Below are 21,584 nucleotides of genomic sequence, written 5' to 3'. Positions count from 1 at the left end.
CTGCTCAGGTATCGATTTTGACAGACCATCATACAACTTTTTCACATAGTAGCTGAATTACTGCAAGTACAAACAATATCACTCCAATCTTCATTGAACTTGGTAGGACCTTTTTTTCAGCAGCATTCCAAGTGACACTATGTTCCATTTTTACCAAACGTCTAGTGTCATGTTTTCACCACTATCTCAGACGCTTAATGACAACATTATTTTCACATACACCTGTCACTACATCTTGCATTGAATGTTTAAAGTTTGGAGCGTTTGACAATTCACTTGCAATCAATACTGACTCACTAGAAAAGGGGGCTGGTGTATCAAAGTATTTCACCCATTCTCTGTCTGTGGATAAATGTGATGGTACATATTAGGAAAGATTCTTATGAAACCAGCCATTTTACCTATCAGTGAAATCAAAAGTAGCCAAAATATCAAATATGATATTGATATTTCCCGATTCTCTACTGTTTATAAAATACTTAAATAAGACCTAAAACATGCTTCTAAACACTGCATCTTTAGACTAAAGACCACAAACTGAAAAAGCGGAAGGAAGAAGAGACAATGTTTTAGTGACATCCCTAAACAACAAAACTCAAGCAGAATAATGGTAGCCCAGTCTTTCTTGATGCTACCTTGTATAACAAAGTTGCATTGTATTGAACCTTTCAGGAAGAAATAAAAATGTCTCCTTCACTCATCTTTTCCTTTCTTTGAATGGCACTTAGTTTGTGGTTGCAAAGGTGTTTTTTCAGTGTTTATATGTTTACACTGATGATGGCTATTTTCCTTTCAGTGGGGTTTTATCAGTTATTCTAGGTTTAAACCTAAAACCAGATAACTTAGGTATGTCAAAGCCCAGAAAGGGAAGGCAGTACAGAAATGCACCTTCTCCCAATGGATCGTGCTCTGTATCAAAAACTGCAACACATTGGCCAAAATGCAACCCCCTCAAGGTTTGCATGCTCATTCCACCAAAAACGAGGCAGCGACTGCTGCATTAGCCCTCGGAGTTCCGGTCCTGGAAATCTGCCAGGCAGCAACGTCGGCATCTTTGCACACATTTACCAAGTACTAGTGCCTGGACAGCCAGGTCAGTCAGGATGGGCACTTTGCCCGTTTGGTCCAGGAGAACTTGTTGGTTTGAAATTATTTTAAAGTTCCACTCTAGGGAGGTATTGATTGGGTATCTATTTTAAAGTGAGAAATCTGCAGCTAGAAGTCTCTATCAGATGAATACGTTGTTTACCTTACATAATACCTTAACTGGTAGAGACTCTATCTAGTTGTAGATTCCTTAACGACCAACCAATCCTCCCTGCTCTGTGAACAGATTTTTAGGGATAGGGCTCTTTCCCTTTCAGGGCCCTAGTTTCCTACTCTCTTTGCTCTTTGTGGCTTTGCACTCCCGGTGTGGAAAGTTGTGAAAAGAAACTGACGTCAGCATGCTAGGGTGGCATCTATATAGGCACCGGGCACGTCACTTTAGGCATGGATGCTGACACCCCCAAGCGATGCCACCTACCAGCACGCAGGGGGTACTACTCACAAAAACATTCTGGATCCAGTCTGACACATGGGGATAATCCTATGGTAAGGATTCTGTGGCTAGATAGAGTTTCTACCAGATAAGGTATTACAAAAGTTAAGTAACTTATTCTCTGTGCTACAAAGAGAAGAAACAATGTCCAATGTAGGCACTTGAAGGTGTTGTTATATGATGAGGTCCTAAAGGGCTTTAATACAAAACAGGGCCCTCCAGATGTTTAATAACTAAATGTGCAGTGTATCTAACTACGTCACAGATTCAAGAGGGGGACATTGTCAATAGACGTAGAGTTGAAGGGCATAGAGTGGAGTAGAGTGTTGTAGAGTGGAGTAGCGTAGTGTGTAGTATGCATAGTGTGGTAGCAAACTGCTGTTAAAGACAATACATTTTTAATTGAAATGCTATTACATTTGGATCAACATAGAGTTTCACTGTGTGCAAACAATAATGTGGAAATGTCATCACCTACTGTATTGATGTGCTTTGATCGTATTCAAATATTTGTTTCTACCACACTTCAGAATTACCAAAAAAAGTTCTTCATTTTTACTTTCCAAATTCTGAGATATTCTGAAATTAATTTTGGTTGTGTGATACAAAAAATAACACACTACACCCTCTCCTCTAAAAGTGAACACCAAGCAACCTCACAAGACAGAATTTGACATTAGACATCTGTCTTTGAATGCAAAGCAAATGTGACATTATAATACAAGATTCAAAGTTCCGTTTATAGAAAACGAGCACTCGGATGAATACAGTAGACGACGTGCTCACAGGAGGGGTGAACACTAGCAGGGTAGCCAAAAGCAACAAAGCCAGCAGATAGAAAGCAAGCAACTATGACTTACAAACCACAAAGCCAATGGTAAGCAATGGGCGGAATGCATTCCTAGGGAAGCTTTCAGAATGCCCACAAGAAGTCCTAAGCAAACTAGACAGACCTAAACGTATAATGCAGATTAAAATGCTAGCTGGCTGAGTGAGACGACTTGTCCCAAGGATAATGTTCTCGCTGATAATCTATTGTACCGATTTGTAAATAAGATAAAAATGAACATTTACTTCGAACCGTCCCAGCAGCAGTAACAGCGCTCCCACCCTTTGTTTGCAGCCTCTGTATTTCTTTCTGCACCTCGCGTCCCTGAAAGCGCACCATTTTAACTTGAAATAAATGGAAAAACAGCTAATTAGGGGTGTTATGTAAATGGCATATGCGACTACCAGGAATCACTTTCGCATTTTGTATCACTTGCGAAGAGACAAGCCTGTGACTTGGCAACATTGCAACACTGCCGCGCGGAAGACTCTGGCGCCGAAGGGAGAGTGGCAGCTGTACACTAGCCCGGGCCTGCCTTCTCTGGAAGATTCCACCGCGGCGTCGCAGCCAGCCCCCGGGGGCGCCACTTGCTCACCTTCCGGGCAGATGTTGTCGCCTTACAGCTTGGCTTCCGGGTAGACACACTAGAAACAATGTATGAGGAATATTTAAATATGTATATAGGTACCAATCCATAAGTGTTTGAATGGGTCGTCAAGATCTGAAGTAGATAATTATAACTGCCCTATTTTTGTGGAAGTTAGGTGCAGCGAAGTTTACGAAATACCTGGGGTAGTCAGGGAAGGCGATGGAGAAAAGGCTAGATGGAAAAACAATGGTGATTTTGTGTTTGTGTATTTTTTCGAAGTTGTTAAAACGTGCTTTTTTAATGTATTTTCAGTAAATGAATTAGATTCGCTGCTGACGTCACAAAACACCTTCATAGCAAAACTAAAAGAGGAATGCCAAACACTCGCTGTAAAGCTAGAAGAAGTTACTGAAAAAAACAGGTAAGTGACACCGTCTGAAACATTAAAAACGTATTTTTAAATATACATCCTACTGGGTATTTTCTATATGGCTTGCAATTTTTATTTTATATTGAAGACTTTTGTGCTAATTTAGGCGTGTGCACATCACACAGGAAGCTTATACAAATATTCATACGAATATGTGTACAAGTAAACAATCGCATCGTCATGACATGACCAGTCATGGATCCGAGTACAGTGTAAACTTCACTTGCGGACCGTGCAGTGTGAACACATGCAATTCTTTGTGGCGTCATCCATACATGCAAATAGACCCGATTTAGGTGAGAGACTCGCGATTTTATTTAAGTTAAAATGGCTTTATTTTGGGTGTCTCTCGCCTAAAATTGCTTTTGCCTCAATACAAGGCAGAGGGTAAAAACAATCCCCCGTTTTATTTGTCAAATTCTCCCATTGCTCAGTTTGAAAATTTTGGCATGTACGGTGTCATTCTTGCAGAGTCTTATTTACACTTCTCACCGAAACTGTCTATTGTTAGCATACTGGATGTAAGTGTGGACTCCATCCTTTCCCACGCCGTTCCTTCCAGCTGTCAATCATCGTGTTCAATTAGAAATCTAAAGGAACTACCCCAAATTGTGTGGCGGTGAAACACATTCCGAACTTGAGGATTTTTTAGGTCTTGCGCTAGCCAGCTCCTTTTGATATAATATCCTTTCATATATTAGCTTTCAGCCAGCCCTCTTCCTCCATTAGCCTATTTCTGTGTAAATCACTTATCTATTTCCGCCCAGTATAGTATACAGCATGGAGCAATTGATCTGTTTTCTTCAGCTATTGGCTGATTTCACTGTGAGTGATGGGATTTTTTTCTTTCACAAGCCAAGGAGCAGATCCATGCACAAAGTAGGTCCGTTCAGTAGCACAGCCTAATATGGTAATGTGTGCTATTTGAGATGTACAACATCTGTTTGCTTTTTGGTAATGTTATGTTAAATAATAGCACGGGCCAGCATCTCCCTCAACAATAGTGTTTACAAAGTTTTGACAAAACTAAACCAGCATCGACAAAGACGAAAGGCTGGCAGCAAAGTGTCAGACCTACTGGTTATTCCAGTGCTTGTTCGTTATAAGCTGTCTGTATTTTCCTTAGTTGTAAAAGACCGAGTGCATTATCTACGTCATTATTTTAGACAGTCTTTATTAAGTCTCTGCCTTTATACATTGTACTTACAAAAATTATGCATCTCCTTAAGAGTAGTACATTTATTATCATGACAGATGTATGTGTTTCTATTTAATTGTAAACGCATGCATGACCTCCTCAATTGGGAAGAACAGTGTACCCCCAAGTGTGGCACTAGGTATTTATAATTAGGTCAGCGTTTCCATTAGAAATGCCTTTTTTGTTTTGCTAAAAACCTGGTTGCCATTTGACAAATCTTAACAAAACTATACAGAAAACTGCTCTTTTTTGCCTAGTTTTTGCATGAAATGTTTTGGGGTAATCCTTCAAGCAGGGGCTGAGAAAAAGAGGGTGTCCCAAAACAAAAAATCCCATGCATTTTCCATTGAGTTTTTTTAGGTAGCGTTACCTTGAAAACTGCTGAACGAAATTACACCAAATTTGTCAGGAAGCTAAATCTTGGTCCAGAAAGTGTTCTTTATGTGATTTGGTGTAACTCCGTTCAGTAGTTTCTGAAAAATTCAGGGTAAAAAATATTTATACATCTGGACACTTGGGTTCGAAGGACTCGCAAGATTGCGGCATGAAGAACAAAACAAAAAAATAAGAAAAGTCAGGCCAGCGTTCTTTTTCTTATTTTAAGTATTAGACCCCCCTGGGTTCTTCCAGGGCCCGAGGTTTTTAAGAATATTTGGGGAGGGGGCGTGAGTGGGACTTTCCTCCCTGAGCCTTTGTTGGGCCCGGGGCACCATTTCCAGGGGCTGAATGAGAATTTATAGGTCAGTAGGTATACCCCTCTCCCAGAGTCACTAATGGGGCCCGGGGACCTCATCCTCAGGCCTGAACATCAAATAAAGGGGAGCCGAGCATGCAGTCCCATCCCCTAGCCTTTAATGGGCCCTGGGTACCATCTCCGGGTGCCAAATATTAAAAGCAGGGGAGGATGCATGCAGCCATCCCTCCCCAAGCCTGTAAATGCCCCGGGACCCCATCCCCTGGGGCTGGCTCACTTACTGTGTACCGGGTAGCCCACCGCTGGGACACAGTAGTTTCTGTGTCTGCAGGAGCGCGTACAGGGAAAACATGTCTGCTTCCACCCAGCTTAAGCTATAAAAATTCTCTTTCCGGGGAGAGAAGACATGATTCCCTGCCTGCGCTATTGTGGGCAGGTGAAGCTCAGTTTGCTCCTGCCCAGCAGGAGTTAACAAAAACAGTTGTTCCCTACAGGTGGAGCAAAGCTGGCTCATTATGCACATGAGATGGGTGTATGCGGGGGGCACGGTGGCCCTGGGGCTCCCCTCTCTGCCCCCAGCTGTGTGTGCTCCGGATGGACACTGGGGCACCCACATAAGGCCCGGGGATGGAGTTCCTGGGAACCAGAGTGGGCCCTCCCCTATTAAGTAATGAAGGTCTCCACAGCGCAGAGTGGCTCAGGCAGTGGGGCCATGCGCACCCTTCCCTAAAGAAAAAAAGGCCCAGAAGGATGGGGTCCCCCGGGCCTGATGTGGCTCAGGGAGGAGGGGAGCACACCCACCTCTCTTTATAAAAAAACATAAAGGTCTCTGGGAAGGGGGTCCCTGCACCTCAAAGTGGCTCTTTGAGGGGGGCGGCCCTCCCCAGAATTGAAAAGAAAATCCCAGGGGGATGAGGTCCCTAGGCCATAAATGCTTGGGAAGGGGTGCTGCAAGCCCCCCTCTCCCCAATAAGAAAAAAAGGGGGTCCCAGGTGAGTACTGGGACACCAAAATGATGAATCAGTGAGCGTTAGGAGCCGCCCATTTATTGTTTACAGCTTCTTCTAGGAGGCCTTACAATGCCTTGCATGGGTTTTTAAAAATGTATTTTTTAAGCTGGGTGGTGCCCCTAGAATAGGGAGAGGCACTACCAGTAATTTGTTTTATGCTGTTGGGGGCTACAGGAAGTGAAGTAGTACCCGAGGAACATTAAATGAAAAAAAAAACAGTAAGTCTCCTTGGTCATTAAAACCATAACCCCAGGAGAGCTTACCATTTTTATTTGAAGCACTCCTTCTTGGAGCTGTATGCTAATCAGCTGGACTGCACCTCTTAAAATTGATTTTATGATTGCATTTTGTGTGCTGTAAAATGTTTAAAGAAAGACTTAGAGACATCTTGGTTTTATGTATTATAAAAATAAAAGCAATATGTCTCTAAGTCTTTCTTTTAACATTTTCAGCCCACCAAATGCAATAATAAAAACTATGGTAAAAGAAAGACTTACAGACATGTTTTTTTTAAATGAAAACTTCATAAAGCATTTTTATAATAATCAATATTATTAAACTTTGCATTTTGTGAATTACCAAAATATACACTAGATTCAAAATATCTGTGATTTTTGAATAAAAATTATAATGGGGTCACTCTTTATATTTTGGTGTTGACTGTTTGGCAAGGTCAGTAAGTCTACATGAGCGCAGCCAGCACCTGTGACACCAACCTCATGCTGTGCATGCCACAATGCAGTGCGTTGGGGGGAGTTGAACGCAAGGCCTGGCTACAGCAATGTTGGTATTGTGTTCAAAGAACAATACAAGAGGGAAGCTCAAGACAACTGAAAACAGTGATTACGATAAATTGATTAACAACCTGATGTACAATGCAAATATTGTGAAATTTCAGAATATGTTGGATCATTGGAAGTATGAAGATGTACTTAGTTATGGGACATTTTTGTTTTTTATTTAGTTGTTTTATGAGATGCAAAAAGGGGACTAAAATCATGGTTTGTCACAGTGAGCAAGGTGTTTTTTCTGCACTGCTAGATAAATAAATGCACGTTGAAACTGCCTAGAATGCCCGTGTTGTGTTTGAGAACTTATCAATTAAATACATGGAATTTCACTCCAGTGCAAGGAGGCACTCATCATCCACGGAGGTCCGGCACCAAGTGGGAAAGAATCACTTAATGCATGTGTGTGTATATATGTTAATTACCTCTCGTTCAAGAAACTATAACTCTTACTCTAGGTGTGCATTGCTTAATGACCTCAATTATTACAACAATCATGGCACGTTCTATAACATTATTTATAACATCCCTGATGACAACAGAAACAACATAATTAGTTACAACATTGTGCATGGTGGGAGCACCAGTTATAATCTCTTTAGTTAACTATGACTGGTGAGTTACAATTGTTTTAATGTTTACAATTATGTGTTTAAGCTGACATTTTTAATTACTATAACATCACTTTAACTTTTGATTTTTTCAAGGTATATATAAATGTGGGTGTGTATATAATATATGTATATGTATGCATACATATATTTATTACCTACTGGCGGTCCGCCAGTAGGTAGTTATAGTTAGGACCTAGTTTCCATAGACATAGCATTTTTTGATTTGCTAATACCTTTGACACCATTTGACGAATCTTCATGAAACAATCAAAACTAGTACGCCAATCACTTCTGCTGCTGTTTGGAAAGTTTACGGTTGATTCGTCAAAGGGAGGCATAGAAAAGTGGGGGGGTGGTCCAAACACATTTTACCTATGCAATTTCCTATTGGGATTTTAAACAAGACTACAGCCCGAACCGCTGAACGGAATTACTACAAATTTGGCAGAAAGCTAGTTCTTAGTCCAGATAGAGCCCTTTTTCTAATTTGGTGAAATCCGTTCAGTTGTTTTGGAGTTATTAAAGAAAAAAGATTAATGTATATCAATGAACATAAATCTTCAGCGGATCGACAGACTAGGAAGTGATGGCAGCCATCATGGCACTCAGACTTGCACGTCCAAGAAAAAGTTAAAAAAAAAAAAAGACAAGGGGTCAGAGTAGCAATACCCTGACCCCCTAGGCCTGGTGGTGGGGTCCCACAATGTTTTTTTTAACGTTTTTCCGCAAACTCATGGAGGATCCGAGGGAAAATAAAAAATGAAATAAAAACAAGCACAGTTTGCTGCACTTGTAGTTATCACCCCGCCGGATGGACCATCTCCCAGGGAGAGTTCTTTTATGTGTGATTAGGGAGAGTCCCCCCCTCCCTGGGTCACTTTTGGCTTAGAGGACCCAATCTCCTAGGGCCTAGCCTTTTATAATATTGGGATGGGTGCATGTGGCCCCACTCCCGGGCCTGTTTTAGCCCCGGGGATTGCCACCACCCTGGGGCCGTGCCATGAAAAAAGTGAATGGGGGCTGTGCGGCCCCACTCCCAGAGCGATTTATGGCCACGGGGACTCCATCTCCCAGGGCAGGCTCCAGATATGTCCCGGGTGCCCATCAAAGGCTGTGTGCGACATGGGGTTGGCTGCAATCAGGTGGTAGCTAGACCCTGTGTCCATCACCCCAATGCACACCGCTGGATTAATGTATGGTAATTAAATATTACTTCAGTTAAAAAAAATAGAAATTCACTGCAAAAACGAATATTACAGAGACGTTGTAGTTAGGAAATTGCATTATAAAACTGTAAAAAATCGCAGATAAAACAAAGGTTCATGGACATTGTTGTTAGGTTCAGATTTTCCACAAACAAACCATAGAAATTCATTAGGTTTAGTTATAGTTATCTCAAGTAACCATAACTCATGTCCAAATAACTGGCGCCCTCCCTATGCACTGCTAACTACCCCACACTCACTCATGACATCCTCTATGACATCATTGATATATATATATATATATATATATATATATATATATATATATATATATATATATATATATATATATATATATATATCCCTTCACCAATTGCCCCAGAGCAAGGGAAACGCCACTCCACGAAGATTGGAAACCATCCTTTAATGCTCAAATTCACGCTAGCAGCCCCAGCTCATGTAAGTCCAGGTCTACGAGGCTGCGATTCATCACAGCCTGTCAGCGCGAAGATTTGCCTTACTAAAATCCTGAGAGCAGCCCTGGAGCCCACTGGAGGGCTACAAACATTGTGGAAAAGTAATGGGGTTGAAAACAATATGGCAAGAGTAACAGACCCTACTGAAAGAGAATATTTTCACTTCAAATCCCAGCATACATCTTAATGAGAAGCAGATGTAATGTGGGTAAAATGCAAGATTTTGAAATACTAACCGGACTTTGCCTGTGCCCCTTTCCTTATGAATAAGCTGCAGGTGCAGCGAAACGCGTCAAGGGACTTACATGAGCTGGGGCTGCTAGCGTGAATTTGAGCATTAAAGGATTGTTTCCAATCTTCGTGCAGTGGCGTTTCCCTTGCTCTGGGGCAATTGGTGAAGGGATAAAGGCGGCATGCTCCGTGTCGTGGGAGAAGCACCGTCTGGAATTTGAATCCAGGTCTACGAGGCTGCGATTCATCACAGCCTGTCAGCGCGAAGATTTGCCTTACTAAAATCACGAGAGCAGCTCTGGAGCCCACTGGAGGGCTACGAACATTGTGGAAAAATAATGGGGTTGAAAACAGTATGGCAAGAGTAACGGACCCTACTGAAAGGGAATATTTTCACTTCAAATCCCAGCATACATCTTACACACACATATATACATATACGCATATACACATACACACTGTCCCTGTGTTATCATGATATTTGCTAGAGTTTGGGTTTAAAGGATAATGGTCAAGTGGATAGAACCAATTTTTGTAACTAGAAGTACCCTTGGAGTTTTGATTGTGCATTGATTTTGAAGTGTTTCTTTCTCTCTCATAATTTGTATTTTTTTATGTTTCTTTATTTCATGAATAGTATATTCATTGCTTGTTTTTATTTTCATTTTTATAACAGCGAGTCTGTCCTCTTATGTACACAGATGCACCTAATAAAATAGGATAGTCTTTCTTTATGTTCCCACTGAGGTGTGTGTATGTGTGTGTGTTGTTCTCTGAAGTAGAATGAGCACAATGGGAAATATAAATTTTTCTTTGACAAAGACCTTGGTCGTCGAAACACGTAAGCTTGCATTAAACGGACTTTAAACAACTATTGCCAGAATATATCAATATAGAGCATCACGGTGACAGGTTAGTTTATATACCCGTTTTTTATGTGAGTGTGCGTTTTTTTCTACTTAAAGTGACAGGTGCATTCATAGACAACAGATTGATGATAGGGTTTAGCAATGTTATGTTCCTGGTTTGAAAATATATATATATATATATATATATATATATATATATATATATATATATTATATATATATTTTCAAACCAGGAACATAACATTGCTAAACCCTATCATCAATCTGTTGTCTATGAATGCACCTGTCACTTTAAGTAGAAAAAAACGCACACTCACATAAAAAACGGGTATATAAACTAACCTGTCACCGTGATGCTCGTCATGTGATCAAGACCCCCAGGGGTCGAAACGCATCATGGCTGCTTGTGGAATGAGCAAATAAACTTGGATGTAGCACTAAATTGTGGTCCGTGCTCCGGTAAATGGGATGCAACTCGATTGCTTGAGGAATGACAGAGTGTCCTTTGATATATAGATCTTGGTGTATAATCCCCAACGTTCTTTTTTGCATGGACATAGAAAACATCTTCGTGTGGTATTCCACTACTTTGTTCTCTGTCCCCCCTATATTATTGTTCTCATGTACATCGCTGGTCTGCCCACCTCAATTCCTTTTTAATTGCTAAATTTTTCACTCAATTTTTGAATTTCACCATGCCCCTCCTTGATATGCATGCATCAGGCCTTTTAGATCAGATCACAGAGCAGCACAACACGTGTGCGCTCCTCTAGTATAGTTAGTGATGCCTTCCGCGCCGCTTTAAACATGGCCGTCAGAGCACGCTTTAAGTCAATTAATTGCTACCGCAACAGGCGGTGCTGGTTTGTTTTTCCACAAGCGGAGACGGACTAAAGCGGTTCTCCCTCATCGCCCTCGTATTTAATTGTGAAGCTGACTCAGGCGGCTTTCGAAGAGCAATTCTTTACTCACCTGTTTTGGGTAAAAGATCTTCCTACATATTTTTACATATACTTCTGCCACATGTAGCACATCACTTCGTATACTTGTCTTGTGTCATCCTTTTTTAGATAAGTACCCTCAAATACGATTGTCGTTCGTTCAAAATTACAGATAAGGCATTTTTAACCAGCATGCCTATTAGACTGTCAATACCCCTCCCCTCACTGAGGTAAGTCTTGAATGTATTTAGTTGTAGTTCAACTAATTTCTACAGCATCCTAATATGGCTCAGTTGTAAATTATCCTTATTTTCATTTCCTTCAAAACCGTGCGCGACTGGGCTCCATGTGAGTACCCTCCTTTTTAAACTCACTTCCTTATGGTGTACACTCCACACTCTGACAGTGATTCCTATTCTCAGGTATGGATATCTGTTATAAATTAGCGATTTTGACCCCTTTTTGCATGTTTTCTCCATGACCCTTGTACTGATTCCTCGGTTACCATTCTTTCAGGTGTCCCTCCATTGTTAGGTCCTGAATAGACCCCTATTGAAGTTGGGGTCGAAACGTCGTCGACAACCCAAAGCGAACCATTTGCCAGCACCTACCATTGTATTAGGAGGCTGTGATCATTTATTGCACATTACTGTCATGGTCGTTTTTTGTATTCCTGAAACCTTGTTTTATGTCACAAAAAGTCACCACCTTGATATGTAGGTTCTACTTTCACATGAGACACCATGCACTTGATTTTGAATAATGTGAATACGCATTTACATAAATAACTTACGTTTATAAGTATTTCGTGATATAAGTTCTTTTCTCTTTCTGACATCTCTTTGCCCTCGACATTTGCCATTTTGCAGTTTATTATTGTTTATTATATTTTGATTGTCCACAAGAACCACTGTTCCTAGTTACACAATATTTACCCTGGTTCCATGTGAGTAGGGTGGCCCATGTGTTCTTATACATGGTGAAATAGAACATGACAGAGGTCCGTGGTAGCTGCATTACAGTTCCAACATGGCGGGTTATCTTTAAGAGGCGTTTTGTGGAGCCTTGACAGAGTCCAAAAGGATCTGTGCAGAAACCAGTACTTTGTTTGGGAAAGTGCGGGAGATATCTTGTGGGATACGACTGAATTCCAAATACGTTTTCAGTGATCCGGGGAGATGGTTCCATAGTTATTCTATTTTTCTAAGACAGAATTTATAGAGGATGTGGATTTAGGTAATAGGAGGTGGTAGAACTTAGAGGCTTGGTGTCTGAGAGGTTGTATTGATGCTTAAATTCTCTGAAGGAGAGAGGGGCACCCATAGAGCCCAGTTGTCTTGGGAAGTGAATGCCTTTCGATGCCCACGATTTCCAAAAATTGGTTTTCCCCATAATTTTGATCTTTGTGCTGTTCCGTAACGACATTCTATTAGAATAGGTGAGAGGGGTCTCTAGGAGTTTATCGATTTTTGTCAGAGCTCTTTTTGTATTGGAGAGGATGTATTTACTGAAGGTAAGGGGTAATATGTTACTAGATAAAAGCGCAATAGGGTGAAGTGCACCGAGAAATTCTTTTTCGACTAATAGCCAGGTGGGTGTATAGTCTGGCCGTGGAGAAAGCCAAAGAGAGCCTTGTCTGGTTAGGAAGGCGGTTTGCTACCTTTTGAAATTAGCCAGGTTAACTCTGCCTAGGTGGACTGGTAAGCGTAATTTCTCAAGAGATAATCTCGCACGTTTATTTTGCCATATGAATTTTGTTAACAATTTGTATAGCTTGTGATGAAAGTCTTCAGAAAGAACAAGGGGTAACATACTAATCAGACAGTTGACTATGAGCATGATGATTATTTTGATGGACTCAATTCGGCTCCACCAAGTGATAAATTTGGGATCCAACCCTCTTACAGCGCTTCACTTTTCTTTAGTGTTAGTTTTTCGTTGTGGTGGAGCGATTCTAATAAGGCTGCATTGAATTCTATGCCAAGATATTTTATGGAGTGTGGCTGCGCAGCTAGACCCTTGGATTTTAACAGATCACTCGTACAAAGGTTGTTCACACCCATGATTTCAGACTTGCCTTTATTACCTTTGTATCCAGACAGACGGGCATAATCCTCTATAGCCTTTAGTAAGGCAGGGATTGAGTGAGATGCGTCTTCGGTCAGAATTAGTATATCGTCTGCATATATACGGACACTTTTATTTTCGTGTTATTGAAAGAAACTCCAGCTATATCAGGATTAGCCTTGATCCTGAGGAGTTCCAGTGTCAAGATGAAGAGTCCTGGAGATAGGGGGCAACCCTGTTGCGTACCTCTCTCTAGATTAAAGGCTGAGTATAGGATACCATCGGAACGTACTCTAGCCGAAGGGGCCATGATCATTTATGTGAAAGTGTCACCGAGGTTATATTTCAACAGGGTCTCTCGAAGGAAGGGCCAAGAGCCCCTGTCGAAAGAATTCTCAGCGTTAAGGGTGATTGCTACAGTGTCTGATATTGCAAGTTTTGCTTTCTCAATAATGTGACAGAGAAGACTGGTGTTATCACTTGAGAGTCTGCTTTTCACGAAGCCCAACTGAGAGTGTTTAACTAAAGACTGCAACAACCGCTCAAGTCTTTTGCACAGTATTTTCTCATAGATTTTTGCGTCTAATTTTATTAGTGAGATTAGTCTATAGTTTCTCAACAGCAGAGGGTCCTTGCCCTCTTTTGGTATAACCACGATAGTGGCATCGCTGGTTGAGCCGGTAATGGAGCCTGAGAAATATTGGAATAGGTCAAGAAGAGTGGGGAAAAGTGCAGGGGCGAATGTTTTGTAGAACTTAGCATTGAGACCGTCTGGACCTGGAGCTTTGTTAAGCTTAAGTAAATTGATAGCTCTATTTACCTCCTCCATTGATATTGGAGCGCTTAGAAACAATTTGTCCTAGTCTGAGATAGAAGGGAGTGCTTGCTCCTCAAGGTAAGAGCTACATTCTTCTGTCAGGAAGACAGAGTCTTCTTTATAAAGAGATATGTAGAAATCCTTAAGGATCTCAATTATTTTTATCAGGGTTGGAGTGTGGAATATTATACTTGTCTTTGAGGGAGTTAATACGCTTATGATTCTGTTTGTGTTTCAGGTATGAAGCCAGAATTTTCCCTGCTTTGTTGGTTTCACACAGTTTTAAAGATTCATATTTATTGATCCACACCCCCGCTCTCTCGCTCAGTATTCTATTGTATTCGTATTTCTTGTTTGTGAGAATGGAGAGTGTATGTGCATCATGGCGCGAGATGAGTATGGCTTCTAGTGCTTTAATCTCTTTTTCGAGAGTATCTAGCCCTTTGGTATGGATTTTAATTAGTTTAGCTTGGATTTCAATTAAGGAGCTCCTAACCGCGGCTTTAAGTGCTCGAAGATGCGGTCGAGCCTGGGACTTACAGGTCAAACTGACGGAGAGCAGCCGAGCAAAAGTTCTACAGGCCCCTCTACCCAGGCGGACCATGTCGCATATGACTGCTACTAAAAAAATACTGCGGTACAGCATTAACCGTATGTATAAGGGAATTGCACAAACAATAGATGTGCTTTCTACATTTTTTCTATTTTTCACCTTGAATTTAGGTTTGTTCACAGGAGTGGTACACATGGTCTGGCCCCCATGTTGTCCTGAAGAAGAGGTGTAGGGGACACCTTGAAACATTAGGGATTTTAACCACATAACAGTTATTTTTCCTTTTATCCTACCAACTAGAAGCAGGAATAAAACTTTAGCTTACTAGTTAGGTAATTTTAATTAGCACTAAACACCACTCCCCCATACACTGCATTACACATAGATTCACAAACCAGTGCTCCTACGTAAGCCGTAGCACGGCCAAAGCAGTAGATGCTTGAAATGGCCCCAATGATGAAGCATGTCACCTAGGGGCAACCCTGGGTGAGTGGGGGACTCAAGAAAATAAATTTTCTTTTCTGTTAAGGCACACCCAAATTGGATAGACCTACAATCTCCCCCGGCTAGGTCCCTATGATCCATCACATATGGATTTTTGTGTTGTACTGTAATTATGTAAGGACCCATCTGCCTTTATCATCTGTGGCGTGCGAGTGGAACTGGGTGCGTGTCCATAGAAGAACCCTTATACTCACTGAGGAAAGTGTGTTGGTCTCTGTGGACATTGAAGATATGGTGTCTTCCTTCCACCAGGATTTTGAATTTAGCCGGAGCGATGAACGAGAACTGTATGTTGGAGTTTTTCAGTCTGGGTTGCAGGTCTAAGAAGCCTTTTCTGGTCTTCATCGTACGTTTGGAGTAATCTTGCGAGATGATTATTTGGCCATTCCATAAAATATGGTTGTTCTCTTCCAGGGGATACTCATCAATAGTCATAAGCACTAAATAGTCCCCCCCCATATGCGGGGACCCCCGAGCAATAACAAATTATATGCATATACCTACATATACATATATCCACATAAATAGGTAATATGAACATATACACATATGCTGCTTGAAAACATATTACTAGGCTCAAATATGCCACAATTGCATTGTAAATCTTTTACATTTGAAATAATAAAGAAACATAAATCATGATATTTTCATGATACAGAGAAAGAAAACTGCCTTCAGTTTGCTTTGAAAACACAGCCTTTATATTCAAAGGTAAAAAGGCAAGATCATAGAGGCAGATTAGCCTAGAGAGGCTGCATATAGAACAGTTGGAAAAAACTTGGCGCCGTGCCTTTAAGACCTCCAGGAACCCCCAGGCTCCCATCATGCACCACAGGTGACAGTTAGGTCAGTTCTTTTTTCTGGCTCCTTCTGTGAGGATCCTGGATCATTGAGCTTGTCAGTTAGTGGGTTTTTCCTCACTAATTGTTGTTCTAAAGTGAATTTTTTGTGTTTCACTCAACGTCTTTGGTACCTGGAGTACTAGATTTTGCTGTTTTTCTGAATTTGGTGAATTTATTCCTGTCAAAATGCCAACCTTATTTATTAAGTGCCCAGCCTGTGGAAAAAAGATGGCTAAATCGAACCCGCACTCAGTCTGTATTGCTTGTCTACCTTCTTCTCACAGACCAGATGAGTGCTACCACTGTAAACAAAAATTCACGAAGAACCCTTAGAGAAAGGGAGAAAATCAAACTGCATGCTATGCAGGAGAGAAGAAAGGAGTCAGCAATTGGTCTAGAAGAACATCTCTCGAAGAAGCCCTCCTCTCAAAAAAGGTTGGAGCGCAAAGACAAGGGTGGGAAGAGGAAACACCGGTCCCATACACCTTCGGGGGACAGATCAACGTCGAAAGTGCCCTTGTGCTTTCGTTCAGCGTCGAAGTCGACGTTGAGGCACCATTTGCCGGAGAAGTGAACAACTTCAGGTATGAAGTCCCATCACAGGCCGACGTCAACACCATCTTGTAGGCAGTCCAGTTCTGACATCGCTGTCCAGATCGATGACTAGGAAGTCCCAGTCCAGTCACGGGTCTCTTCCTGCCAAGGCATCTAGGGCTATGTCGAAGGACGAATCGTCGCCGCAGGATGTCCAGGTCATAACCTCCAGGAGTGTTTCTTCTTCCCCGGATCTCCGGATAGTAAAAGTCACTCCTGAAGCCTCGCCAACTGCGACAGCTCCTCCAACTAACATCTCTCTGAGACGCCTGGGGAGCATAAGAGAGTGAAAGATTCGGAAAATTCCCAGGCTGGATTATACTCGTAGCAGGTCAAGGTCTCCGATTATACAATCCGTTCATTAGTCTGTGGGACGCGAGCGGCATGCCACGCCTCAAAGGTCGCTACCTTCGTGAAGGCATAGATCAAGATCGCCTAGGAGTCGGTCTTCAAGAACTCGCCACCACTCTTCTAGAAGGCAAAGCCACAGATCTTCTTCATGGTCCTCCGACTCCAGACCTTCGAAAGCAGACTACTCTCCAACTCTCTCTTCTTCACCACCGGGTAGAGTGTCGCCTATTGACGACATTGTAACCTTCAACGAGGTCTTGTGAGGAGGGGTTGCAAAACTTAATATCAAGATGCCTGTCTCTGTCCCTTACACATCGGTCATCTTCGAGACCCTTCATCAGAGGTCTGCATCTAGGCCTTTGCTGCCCTTGGTCCCAGGTCTGCTAGAGCCTGGTCTTCAAAAATTCCTGTCTCCAGCGTCGGTGGGAGCAGCTCCGTCGCGGCTCATCAAGAAGTACAAGGCTCCTGAGCTGGACCCACTCTTTCTGAGAGATAGCCCTCCCCTGGACTCGGTCATCGTATCAGCAGCATGGAAGAACCAGACTGGGGCAGCATCATCTGCGGTACCTCCAGATAAAGATAGAAAGGCAATGGACTCCATCGGCAAGTGGATGTGTAATACATAAGCATTCTATATGAAAGTGGACCGTTATGACCGTTCTCTGTGGGACTCTCTGTCAAGCTTCAAAGAGAAGCTCCCGAAGGAAGACAGGCAAGACTTCCAGGAGAGCCTTCAGGAGGGGGGTCCGGTCAGCAATCATATCATAAGTGCTGCAGCGGATGCCTCCGATCTCACTGCCCATGGATATTCACATGGGATCTGTGTCCGCCGCTCTTCCTGGCTGAGACTGACAGGTTTGAAGCCAGAGGCTCAACATCGGACCTTAAATCTCCCCTTCAATGGGAAATCGCTCTTCGGCGCTCACGCTGACGACGAAATGTCTAGAATGAAGACCGAACTAGACACAGTGAAGGCGGTTGGTCTGGAGAAGAGGAAAGACTTCAGACAACGCTATCGTCCCTATGACCGACGACAATACCACCATAGGGTTCAAACCACTCAGTGGTCTTCCCAACAACACTGGGGAAGATCACAGTCAAACCAGCATCGTCCTGGTAACACCTGCTGCCAAGCAACAACAGAAGCAGTGAGTGCTTGCTTCCCCTAGCTCCATTACCCACTCCGGTGGGGGGGAAGTATCTGTTATTATTTGGAAGAGTGGACCAAAATCACACTAGACAAGTGGATGTTCAATATTGTTAGGAATGGGTACTCCATCAGGTTCAAGTCCCGTCCACCTTCTATTCCTCCTCGCAAAACTGTCATCCATTGCATAAATCTGGTGAGAGAAGAGGTTTCCTCTCTACTCCTAAAGGAGGCCATCTAGGAGGTCCCATGGCATCAACGTCGACAGGGAATCTATTCCGAATACTTCTTGGTCCCAAAGAAAGGTCCACACAAGGAGTTCAGGCCTATACTAGATCTAAGGCTTCTCAACAAGTTTGTTCTGAGAGAGAGGTTAAGAATGCTGGTGTTACATCTAATAATCCCGCACTTACATCAAGGGGATTGGATGTGTTCTACAGATCTTCAAGATGCCTATTTCCACATCCCAGTCTCTCTAAGGCATCAGAAGGTTCTAAGGTTCCAGATTCAATCAGACCACTTCCAGTTCACGGTCCTGCCTTTTGGGCTGTTGTCGGCCCCTCGCACATTCTCGAAGTGCATGGCAGTAGTAGCTGCGTTCTTCAGGAGAAAACGAATCTTCCTCTACCCTTACCTAGATGATTGGCTTCTCAAGAGTGCGTCTCCAACTCTTCTGCAGAAAAACCTTGCTTGCTGCATTCGTTCTCTGCATCAGTTAGGTCTGCACGTCAATTAAAAAAAAATCCATCCTCAATCCAACTCAGAGGATACATTACCTGGGCGCAACTTTTGATACAGTAAACGCAAGAGCGTATCCTTTGGACTATCATCCCTTCTCCACAAGTGTCAGACCCTCCTGAAGGTACCGCCCTAAGCGTGGAAGGGTATTCTCAGATGTGAGACCCTTGCTCATTGCACCATCAGGATTCAAGCAAACCGGGCCGAAGACGGCTGTAATGCCAGAAACCGGTCCCCGGGAGCTTGTTTCCTTCCCAGTGTAAGAATTGGCTTTTGTAGTTTGGTTTGCCCTGTTCCCATCATGCACTGGGACAGGAACAGACTAATTTGCATACAGCCATGTTCTGAAACTGGGATGGTGCAGTGAGCTAAAAAACGGTGTTGGATCTAGCCCTGATCTCTTGACTGGGTGAGAGCTTTCTGCTTAATTCAGAGACTCTGTCCCTCACCACCCCTTTTTGTAAATATTTTTGTCCACCCTAAGCGTGGAAGGGTATTCTCAGATGTGAGACCCTTGCTCATTGCACCATCAGGATTCAAGCAAACCGGGCCGAAGACGGCTGTAATGCCAGAAACCGGTTCCCGGGAGCTTGTTTGCTTCCCAGTGTAAGAATTGGCTTTTGTAGTTTGGTTTGCCCTGTTCCCATCATGCACTGGGACAGGAACAGACTAATTTGCATACAGCCATGTTCTGAAACTGGGATGGTGCAGTGAGCTAAAAAACGGTGTTGGATCTAGCCCTGATCTCTTGACTGGGTGAGAGCTTTCTGCTTAATTCAGAGACTCTGTCCCTCACCACCCCTTTTTGTAAATATTTTTGTCCACCCTAAGCGTGGAAGGGTATTCTCAGATGTGAGACCCTTGCTCATTGCACCATCAGGATTCAAGCAAACCGGGCCGAAGACGGCTGTAATGCCAGAAACCGGTCCCCGGGAGCTTGTTTCCTTCCCAGTGTAAGAATTGGCTTTTGTAGTTTGGTTTGCCCTGTTCCCATCATGCACTGGGACAGGAACAGACTAATTTGCATACAGCCATGTTCTGAAACTGGGATGGTGCAGTGAGCTAAAAAACGGTGTTGGATCTAGCCCTGATCTCTTGACTGGGTGAGAGCTTTCTGCTTAATTCAGAGACTCTGTCCCTCACCACCCCTTTTTGTAAATATTTTTGTCCACCCTAAGCGTGGAAGGGTATTCTCAGATGTGAGACCCTTGCTCATTGCACCATCAGGATTCAAGCAAACCGGGCCGAAGACGGCTGTAATGCCAGAAACCGGTCCCCGGGAGCTTGTTTCCTTCCCAGTGTAAGAATTGGCTTTTGTAGTTTGGTTTGCCCTGTTCCCATCATGCACTGGGACAGGAACAGACTAATTTGCATACAGCCATGTTCTGAAACTGGGATGGTGCAGTGAGCTAAAAAACGGTGTTGGATCTAGCCCTGATCTCTTGACTGGGTGAGAGCTTTCTGCTTAATTCAGAGACTCTGTCCCTCACCACCCCTTTTTGTAAATATGCAACCCACGGCCAGGCAGGTTTAATCTCTACTGGGTTCGATGGCCTCGTGCATTTTTCTACTCCAAACGCCAGACTTCACATGAGACCTCTGCAGCAGACTCTAGAGGATCTATGGTCTCATATCTCCAATCACTGAGAGGACACTATAACCCTGCCTCTGTCTGTCCGGCTCTCCATCAGATGGTGGATGCGACAGACTCATCTTCTGATAGGAGTCCCCTTTCAAGAGGAACTGCCCAAGCAGACTCTCTTGATAGATGCGTCCCTTCAGGGATGGGGGCTCACATGGAGTGCCTACAGATCCAAGGTATGTGGTCGGAGAGAGAACAGCTATACCACATAAACATGCTGGAGCTCAGAGCGGTGCATCTGGCTCTCAAGACGTTTTTTCCTTCCATCAAATCGACTGCTCTGCTTGTTCAGACGGACAATACAACAACGATGTATTACCTGAACAAGCAGAGGGGCACCAGGTCCAGACCCCTGTCACTGGAAGCGCAGGCCATTTGAAAGCGGCCTCTAGCACGAGACAGGAAGATCTCCGCAATTCACTTACCAGGCATCCTCAACATCCAAGCGGACGGCCTAAGCAGGCATTTCGCAGAAGCGCACGACTGGGTACTAAAACAAGAAGTGGCGCAAGACATTTTTTCACAGCTGGGGAACACCAGACATAGATCTCTTCGTGGACGCAGAAAACGCAAAATGCTGCGTCTTTGCCTCCATATACCCGCAACCACGCTTCAAGGGGAATACTCTGTTGATAGACTGTTATGAGACATTACTCTATGGCTTTCCACCAGTCCCACTCATTCCCCTGGTGATCAGGAAACTGTACGAATCCAAGACAGAGATGATCCTGGTTGCTTCAGAGTGGCCTCGCCAATGGTGGTACCCGGACCTCCCTTACCTGTCCAAAGTACCACACAGGAGGTTACCATGTCACACGGATCTACTGACCAATGCGAGCGGCAAGGTGTTCCATCCCAACCTGCCGCCCCTGAGGTTAGCACCATGGCTCCCGAGTTCATTCAATATGGACATTT

General features: G+C 43.2%; 1 protein-coding gene across 1 annotated transcript in view; it reads left to right on the top strand.

Moving 5' to 3' along the window:
* The window catches only part of SDCCAG8 (SHH signaling and ciliogenesis regulator SDCCAG8), a 1,376,087-nt gene that overhangs the window by 701,713 nt on the left and 652,790 nt on the right, over window positions 1-21,584 (top strand). Inside the window, exon 15 of the mRNA XM_086925289.1 lies at window positions 3,271-3,379. Within this exon, the coding sequence (XP_086781415.1) occupies window positions 3,271-3,379 (109 nt within the window). The remainder of the gene's footprint in view (window positions 1-3,270; window positions 3,380-21,584) is intronic.

The sequence above is a fragment of the Lissotriton vulgaris genome, chromosome 6 (genome assembly GCF_964263255.1).
Source record: "Lissotriton vulgaris chromosome 6, aLisVul1.2, whole genome shotgun sequence".
NCBI lineage: Eukaryota > Metazoa > Chordata > Amphibia > Caudata > Salamandridae > Lissotriton > Lissotriton vulgaris.
This window is presented reverse-complemented; position numbering and strand designations above follow the sequence as displayed.